Below are 9,757 nucleotides of genomic sequence, written 5' to 3' on the forward strand. Positions count from 1 at the left end.
TGGTTCTATCACCATGAAGTGAGGCTCAACAATCACTTCCTCTTCACTTAACATTGCATCATGATAACCAACCACTAACTGCCAGTCACTGGACATAATATCAAACTGCTGTGAATCAAAAGTTTTTCACTGTTGCGATTACCGCCCTTCTAGTTTCTGGTTCAAACACAATTAGTTCACTGCTTTTCATCTCATAATGTGGGCATATGGAAGGAAATACCCATGCAGTAATCAGATGACCAATAAATGTAAAATATATTGTGGCTTTTAAGCTTTTCTAATCCAACGGTTTAACTTCAATTTCAGTCATGAGATAAGACAAACTGTACAGACAACCATGGCCAATGGTTTATGTCATAAATTTAACCTTAATATCAGGTAATAGAGAAAGCTACCAAGAGGATAGCCAAAGCCCAAAGGTGTTGATGGCTGCTTAGAAGGGCTCATCTGTCACATATACATGCTGCCTGCCTACTCCAACCAGTACATAGTCAACTCTTGATTAATGTGAGGGTTACATTCCTGGAGATGTTTTGTATTCAAAATCATGTTATTCAAACATAATTTTCCCATAGAAACAATGATAATAGTGGGGAGGGGTTATGTTCCTGGCCACTGGAAAAGTTTTAAGGATTTTGTTACTCAAACCTTAAAAAAGCTATTAATACATCACTAGGTCACAAAAACAATAAAAACACACATTCTCATTCTATTAGCTACGATAGTATTCAACATACTCTCCTTCAGTACCGTTGCATGGACAATCACCAAGGTCTTTTCTCCCCTGGCATAGCGATCTAACACTTCCAACTTCTTTTCAATGTTTACAGTCTTCCTTGATTTCTTGGAATCACTTTCCTGTGAGGAGGTTGAAGGAAGCTTGGATGCCATAGTATAGAACACTAAGTGAAAATGCAAAGAAACCATTCTCACTCCTCAGTATGGAGCTAACCTGCATTGTGAGAAGGAAGACCTGAACATCTCTGAACAATCACTCAGTGCCACAGAGTCAAGGTGATCCTCATGGCATGATCATATATGAATACAAAGGTATGATATCCATTATGCAGGCAATAAAGGGGTGAAAATACAAATATTGTAGTGAAAGCAACACACAACCTAAAGGGTGTCATAAGAAGAAGCAGCAGAAGCGTCTGCCGCCGATTGGCAGCGGCCGCTTCTTCAAATGTCTCTTCATCTCTTGCTTTGTTTTCCATGTTCCATGCAAGCTTTCACTTTGTGCATCACAAAACTATCCTTTCTTGGTGGTAAAGCTTGTAAAAAGCTCATAGAAATGTTGTCTTGTGAACATATATATATATATGAGACAGTAACACCTCCTTAGGCAGTAGTTTTACCAGCAACCTGCTAGCGACTTCACTACCATGGCAAGTGTCTCACTATGCATTCATGAATACCATTTCACAGCTAGAAGTAGCTCCACTAGTTGTTAAGTTTCTTGGATCCCAGCCCAGTGCAGTTCCCATCAGAAGCATCGTGGGTGCGTGTGATATTATCAAGTCTAGTTAACAAGCATTAAATTAGATAAATAGTATTATTTAATCATATCTCCTTAAATATTAAGTCGCATTAAATCGAAATCACGTTACTCAAACTTACATTAATCAACAGTTGACTGTACAGAAAGATATTGCAGCACATTCACATTCCCTACTTTAACAAGACAAGACAAGCAAGATTACTGTAGTTATAGTGTAAACAACAAAAAACCATGTACCAAGAATGGTTTTGGAGAGAGAGAGAGAGAGAGAGAGAGAGAGAGAGAGAGAGAGAGAGAGAAAGAGATTCCTCCTCCAAGCAAACACTATAGTGTCGACCGGGGTAATTTGGACCAGGTTTTGACAAACTTAGATACTGTTTCCACATTTATTAAGATAAACTTACAAAAATTTTATGAAAACATGAGCAAGTTATTGCCTTTAAATCCCTAACAAAAAAAAAAAAAAAATCATTCATAACAGATTCTTCAGCTTTGAAGTAATAAGTGTGGTTCACAGTTATAAAAAAAATGAGGTAATGTGAACCCCTCCCACCAGGGTAAACTGAACCACCCATGGGGTAATTTGAACCACCCTTTATAAATGCAAAATATATATATATATATATATATATATATATATATATATATATATATATATATATATATATATATATATATATATATATATATAAATGGATATAATTCCTCCAAAAAATAAAAAGTTTTATTTCATAAACATTGAGCCTTTCACATTCAAAATAACAAAATCAATGTCAAGAAACAGTGTAGAACAAAAAACTGTTACTCATAGACTACATAGCCCACTCATTTACTTGGCTACTTTAGCCAATGTTTTGGTGTAACACTTGAAGTTATTGTATTCAGTAAGATGATTATTTATTCTGAATGTGAAAGGTACTTTTATAAGGTCCCTATAAAGTGATACATAAGCATATAATAAGCAGATTATATGCATATATATTACTAATGGGCACTCCTAGCAGACGAAAGAGCTGAGTAAAAACAGGGTATAGGCTCAGGGTGTCAAAAGACTGGTCATGTTAATTTTCCTTCCCACTCTGCAGGCTAGCGAGCAACAGGGAGCTGATTTTTTGTATAAAAATACTGCTCATTGGTTTCCACATTCATTTTTCTATAGATTATTAAGCTCGCTATCGCTCGCTAGCCTGTAGAGAGAGTGTGAGCGGACAATTCCTAGCTTTTTGAAGTCCTTTATAGGCTTATAGTCTTCATTAAAAATTTCCCTAATTATCCTAATAATCATTATTGGGTATATAATGAGTCTAAGCAATCCCCTTTATAAGCCAAAGATGGCACAGGATAAAATATTAATGCATATTCTCAAAATATAAACAATTGCGCACTTAAAACTACCGGTTCGATTTCCCCTGGCCGCATTTTCCTTACCGGGGTAAATTGAACCAAAAAGTGAACGTTAATTGTGAGAAAACGAAGCTAAATAAAGTATTCCTGATGAAATCATGTTAAAGTAGAGGTAAAACACACTATAATCATCAATTTGGAAGAGGATAGTTAGCCGCGTCTGACTGCCACAACAAAGTTCGCCGAAACCGCTGATTTGGTAAACAAACTTTGCCGCACTTTTTTTTTGGCTACGATTCAGTGCTTTCAGTCATATAATTGTAATTTCTTTCCTGTATCGATTTTTTTTTTTTATCAAACCTGCACAAGAAATATGAAAATAGTTACTTTCTATTGTGAAATGCTCAAAACTTCAAAAAGAAATTTATATATGAATTTATTGTAAATAAGAATGAGGCGGTCCGAATTGTACCGGTTCGTTGGACGGTCCGATTTTCCCCGGTCGACACTACTTAGGCAAATCACATAATCATAGCCTTGACTTTGACACTGTCTCTTAACCCTCCCAAGATGACACTTACCATGTGCCAGCCAGCCACCTCCTGGAGGGCATCATGGTGGGCTGCAGGTGAGCTATGCAGGCTGCCAGGATCCAGGTTGTGGTTGCCAGCGCGTTCATTAACCCGCTTCTGTACTCGGCCGCCGGCCACCGGCATGGTGCATCTGCCACCAGAACCATAGAGTTAGTGTCACATAAACACTCATTGCTCAGTTACTTTTATTCACCACTACCTTGAATATCTGTTCACTACAGTTCACAAAATACATGCAGACTGATATTGTTTTAATCTCACAATAACAAAGAATTGGAAATAAAGACAACACCTCTTGCTACAGATTCATCCCACCATGGTAAAAATCTCAAGTGAGGCTTGCTTAGAGGGATACAATGTAATCTTGTGTTAGTTTGCTGGTTTTCAGTATGGAATGGGATATGGTCTCTTCCGTTTAGCCAATGAGAGCAATTCTTTGTAAGGGCACACTTGCTAAGACCAACAAAAATCTTGATGAAAAGACAATTAAATGTCAGTTCCCAAAGCTATGCCTCTTAACAATCAAATAGCATATAATAAGTGTCTGGAAATCTCAGTATTGAAAGTGTTCAAGTCAGAGGAAAAACAAATAAAGCAGCTCCAAACAAGTTATTTCGCCCAACAATAATAAGTGGAGTTTCCAGTTTAGACAAGTAAAGGCCAGACCAAAGATTGATTATATTGTGTTAACCTGCAATTCTCCAGGTTATGAGAGTGTACCTGAGGGTAAGGGAGAGGAGCCCTACTTAGCACAGGTTCCTGATTTCAAGAGGTTGGATTACATTGTTAGGGTAACATAACATAACATAAATAATAGGATAACAAAGGGCCACCAGGGCCCATCTAGGTTATCCTGTATCAGTCGCACAGCGACCTCGTCATCAGCACTTAAAGATACACTTACAAGTACACAATACATTATATACTAATTCTAAATATTTGGCCCATTAACAGGGCTAAGTCCTGCATCGAATTCCTCTACAATCTGTAATCCCCATACATGGGGATCATGTCTTGTTTAACTATAGTAAATTTCTTATAAAAACTATCATGCAGCGCTATACATAATTATAAATCTAATAAATTTAAGTGCTTATCTAATCTGTTTTTAAACATTGTCAAACTAGTGCTATTTACAACCGTCTCTGGCAATGCATTCCAGAAGTCTACCACCCTATGACTAAAGAAATATTTTCTTATATCTAACCTGCAGCCTTGCTTTCTAATCTTCCTGCCATGATTTCTAGTCCTACTTCCTCCTCTAAGGTAAAGAAAGATCTCACATCTATGTAGTTTGTATCTGAGAACATTTTAAATAACTCTATCATATCCCTCTTATACATCTCCTCTCAAATGAAAACATGTTTAATGCCTTTAATCTATCTCTATACTCCAGGCGCTTTAAAGCTGGTATCATCCTAGTTGCTCTTCTCTGAACTGCTTCTAACATGTTGATATCCTGCCTATAGTGGGGTGACCAGGCCTGTATGCAATACTCTAAATGGGGCCTAACATAGGAATTATATAAGCTACGCACCACTTCCTTACTTTTATAACTAACATTTCTATTTATAAAACCCAGGATCCTATTTGCCCTATTTCTTGCTTCTAAACATTGCTTTGAAAATTTCATAGTCCTGTCTATCACTACTCCTAAATCCTTTCCTTCATCTACTGCCTCTAGCCAACATCCCTCCATCTCATAGTTAAAGTTTGTGTTGTCTTTACCTAAATGCATAACCTGACACTTTTAGAATTAAACTCCATCTGCCACCTGTCTGCCCATGCTATCAGCCTGTCCAGGTCTCGTTGTATTCTGTAATTGTCCTTTTCACCCTGTACTGCACATGCTATCTTAGTATCATCTGCAAACTTTGATACTTTGCTACTAATTCCTATATCTAAATCGTTAATGTACACCAAGAAAAGAAGAGGTCCTAGCACTGATCCTTGGGGTACCCCACTAACCACTTCCTTCCACTCAGACATTGCCCCATTTAATACTACTCTCTGTTTCCTATCAGAAAGCCATTCACTAATCCAATCAACTAACCTACCCCTATCCCATGTAGTCTCAATTTGTACACTAGCCTCCTATGCGGTACCTTATCAAACGCCTTGCTAAAATCTAGATATATAACATCTATGCTATTTCCATCATCTAACTCCTTGGTAATATATTCTAAGATATCGAGCAAATTTGTAAGACAGGACCTCCCTGATCTAAAGCCATGTTGGGTATCTCTAATTAATCTATTCTCATTTAAATGCTCCCAAATACTACCCTTAATGATTTTCTCTAGTATCTTACATACTATACTAGTTAAACTGATCGGTCTATAATTATTCGCATCATCCTTCCTACCTTTTTTAAATATTGGAGTAACATTAGCTAACTTCCAGTCCTGTGGTATCTCAGCAAACCTAAGTGATCTTTCAAAGATTAACTTAAGTGCTTCAGAAATACTGTCTACACCCTCCCTAAGTACTCTGGCATGTAGCTCATCAGGACCACTAGCTTTCCTATCGTCTAGTTCAAGAATAAATTTCCTAATAATTCCCGGTTTTATATCAATATTTTCTAAAGCTCTTAAACTACTCGTCGCACTGTTTGTAACAGGATTTCCTATTCTTTCCTAGTAAATACTGAAGAAAATTGTTCATTCAATAATTCTACTATGTCTTCATTTTGATCCACTACTACACCATCTTTTCTGAGTGGTCCAATCCTATCCTTATTTCTTTTATCACTGACCTTGTAATAACTATATAATTTTTGGGATCTTTACTCCCAGCTCTAGCTAGTTTTATCTCTGCCTGCCTTTTACTTTTTTATAACCTTACTCAAATCATCTCTGACCTGTCTGTACCTAATCAAATCTACATCTTCCCACTTTTCTGCAACTCTCTGTATGCCCTCTTCTTCTCTCTGATCTGGCTACCTATCTCATGAGTCCACCATAATGGCTTCCTGTTTCTCTGCCTTATCTCTTTATAAGGGATACACTGCATCACTATACCCTTTACTACAACCTTAAAAATATCCCACATCTCCTGTGCAGTTTTATTTCCAAAACTATCTTCCCAGTTTACCTCTCCTAATAACTGACGTAACCTACCATAATTGCCTTTCTGATAGTTTGGGACTCTAGTCTTATTCACTATATTATCCCTACTGGAATTAATGATAAATCTAATTATATGATGGTCACTGTTTGCTAAAGTCTCTCCTACCTCAACTTCCTTTAAACAATGCTCAATATTTGTTAGTACTATGTCTAAAACCTTCCTTCCCTAGTAGGTTTATCTACCATCTGCACTAAATAGTTATCCTGAAAACTTTCCATAAACTTATTTTCACTAGCATCTCCTACCATCCTCTCCCAGTTTACTGACTTAAGATTAAAATCCCCTAAGATAATTGTCTGACTAGTACACCCCCTATTTATCTCATCTACCATAAGGTTGTCTACCTCTGCTGACTGGTTAGGTGGTCTATAAAAAGCTCCTACTCTAATAACCTTACTTTTGTTTACTCTAACATCCAGCCATAAGGACTCTACTCTGTGATCTACCTTAATACCATTAACCTGACTGGAAATGAAGGATTTTTTTACATAAATAACTACTCCTCCACCTATCCTACCAATTCTCTGGTGTAAATACATAATGTATTCATCTACTACTAGCATAGCGAGGGTATGGGGGATAATATTTCGTTTGTTGATATTTTTTTAAAGATTATCCCCTAAAAGACAGTATTTTTCTCATTAGACATAGTATGAAGTTTCCCAAATATATTCTATTCTGGCTTTGCCCCCTTAACAGCACCACCGATCCAGACCCTCCCCGCCTTCCTTTCCCATCAGATGGCCAGGCTCGTTTGTCCTGCAGACCAAGAGCTTAGTATGGGTGCAACACCCAAGAAAAAGGAGCAGGTACAAATAATAAACATATTAAATACAAAGAAAACACGGCAATTTACTTAGAAGGCAAGGCATAACTAGCTAAATCCAATTTTGTAATCATATGAATAGGCAGAATCTAATAGGTAAACATACATACACACCCACCCACACACACGCACATAATGTAAACACCGCCAAACCACCTTTATTCACTACTCTCTACACCACCTATTACATATACTTGACAGGTAAGAAGGATCTCTCACCTTCCTCCTTCCTGCCGTGATCACTCCTCAAGTGCTGCACGAGTGTGGTCCTCCAAACAACCACAGTACATGAGTAACACGATCTCCAGTCTTGTGTCACTTACTCCACACCTCAACTCCCGCAAGTGACTGCCAGCACAAACTGTTTTCTCTCAGTAAGTCTCCGGGCAGCAGGAAATATTTACCGATTGTCAGATTACACGTTCAGTGTTAGGTAAACATGAAAAAAAAATAAAGTAAATGTTGTTGTTGTTGTTATTATTATCATTATCATAAAGGCTACGAAGATCTAGAATACGAAAAATGCAGGTAATGGCGACTTTTTTTTTTTTTTTTATTATTGTCATGTCAATAAGTTACGGATTAATTGGAAACAGTTATCATCCATATTTCAGACTACGTACACGTTTGGTATTGATCAAACGTGATAAAATATGATAATGATAACAAAAACAGAGATAATCACTTAATTTTGTTGTAATAGTGATATATTGTCTATTGATTTTCTTTAAAGTATTCTACTGTGTATCATAATAATTTATCTTTGTTTCCGTCACAAAGGAGTGGGCCAGTTTGAGCAGCAAAACAAGAGGGTCATGAAGATTAATCAAATATTAAAGAGAATATCCCCCCATGAGAGCATAATTATCAGCTAGATCTGATGGATACCGGAACTAAAACCAACCAAAACCAATCCACATAATTTATGTACTTTTTCCATTAAAAGCGAGAAAATTAATCGATAAAAGATCGAGGTGTCGCTATTAACAACACGTACCATACCGTACGTAACATATGGATTTTTTGTGTAAGAGATCAGGTCAAGAGTAACAAAAACGATCCAAGAATTAAAAGACCCACTTAATTATATGCAACTATAGGTATACAGTCCCCGTGCATGTCCGAGAGAGTATACGTCGACCAAAAGATTCATGGGATATAATTATGTCTTGAAACCTCCATCTCACAATGAGTTCAAGTCAGGGTCGGCCCGTGGCATAGGCAGTATAGGCAAATGTTAAGGGCGACGTCCATTCAGGGGGCGACACAAATGGGGGAAGGGAAAAAAAATGTAATTGCCACTATTCTTGAAACTATAGTTGGTATTATGTCTTTTGATTGGACAATTGGTTTCTTTAAATAAAAGAATGTCCAAGATAAAGCTATTCAGTTTCTTGTGAGTATGTACAGTACACCGGCAGTGGAATTTACTGCGATGCAAGAGGGGAGCCACCTAAAATTTTGCCTAGGGCGCGCCAAATTGGTTAGGTTTGCTGATTCAAGTCATAGGAAGATGGAAATACAGAAGCAGGTAGGAAGTTCCAGAGTTCAGTAGATAGAGAAAGGGATGAATATGATTGGGAGTATCATGGTACAATAACTTTTTGATATTGTACCATGGGGAGTATGGTGTTAACTCTTACATTGAGGTGGGCAGAATAGGAGTGAGAGAAATCAGTCATGTAAATCAGGCCGCTGGAAGAGGGCGCGCTAGAAGCTAGATCGACGCAGGTACGCATCTACCTACAGCTACAAAAAGATCAGTTGAAGCCAGAAGAACAGTTTGGATAAAAATAACCATACAAGATTGCAAGAAATGCAATATATTGCAACGGTGAGAAAGAAACAGAATTGAGACTCATTCAGAGGAGAGGAGTTGGTACGACGAAAATTTGCTTTTGATCAATTCCAGCCTATCTAATAAAACAGTGCGATCGAGTGCCTGGGTGGAATCTCCAACCTATAGGCTACGTGCGAAGAGTATTCCGTGTTACGTTCACCGGTTAAACTGGTAAGATTGGCATCGGGGAGCCGGTGAACAATAACAATAAAAAAAAAACACTGCAGGTTCAACTGGTGAGGAAATGCAAAAGGGGGTCACTTTAAAAAGCTATTTTAATAACCCATAATGAAATTGACACATATATAACAAGAAACATGAAACACAGATATATAACATGAAACACAGGAAAATGACATACACATATACATATAACACAGTAATAAATACAACAATAAATGCCAACTTAATACCTAACAATAATCCTAATCCTATATGGAGGCAATGTGGAATACACGGACGAGGGGAAGTGATACTTATGCGGTGTCGCAGTGGTGAAGTGCTGGGTGATGGTTGATCCCACG

General features: G+C 37.4%; 1 protein-coding gene across 12 annotated transcripts in view; it reads right to left on the reverse strand.

Moving 5' to 3' along the window:
• The window catches only part of LOC123520093, a 56,092-nt gene extending 48,325 nt beyond the window's left edge, over positions 1-7,767 (reverse strand). For all 12 annotated transcript variants that reach the window (XR_006679168.1, XM_045281989.1, XM_045281990.1 and 9 more), the window contains exons 1-2: positions 7,613-7,767; positions 3,427-3,568 (exon numbers count right to left, since the gene is read on the reverse strand). Coding sequence is in view for 11 of the 12 variants with exons in the window: in XM_045281989.1 (XP_045137924.1) it covers positions 3,427-3,561 (135 nt within the window). In the remaining variant the exon portion in view is untranslated. The remainder of the gene's footprint in view (positions 1-3,426; positions 3,569-7,612) is intronic.
• Positions 7,768-9,757: the final 1,990 nt, after the last annotated feature.

Source organism: Portunus trituberculatus, chromosome 46 (assembly GCF_017591435.1).
Source record: "Portunus trituberculatus isolate SZX2019 chromosome 46, ASM1759143v1, whole genome shotgun sequence".
NCBI classification, from domain to species: Eukaryota; Metazoa; Arthropoda; class Malacostraca; order Decapoda; family Portunidae; genus Portunus; species Portunus trituberculatus.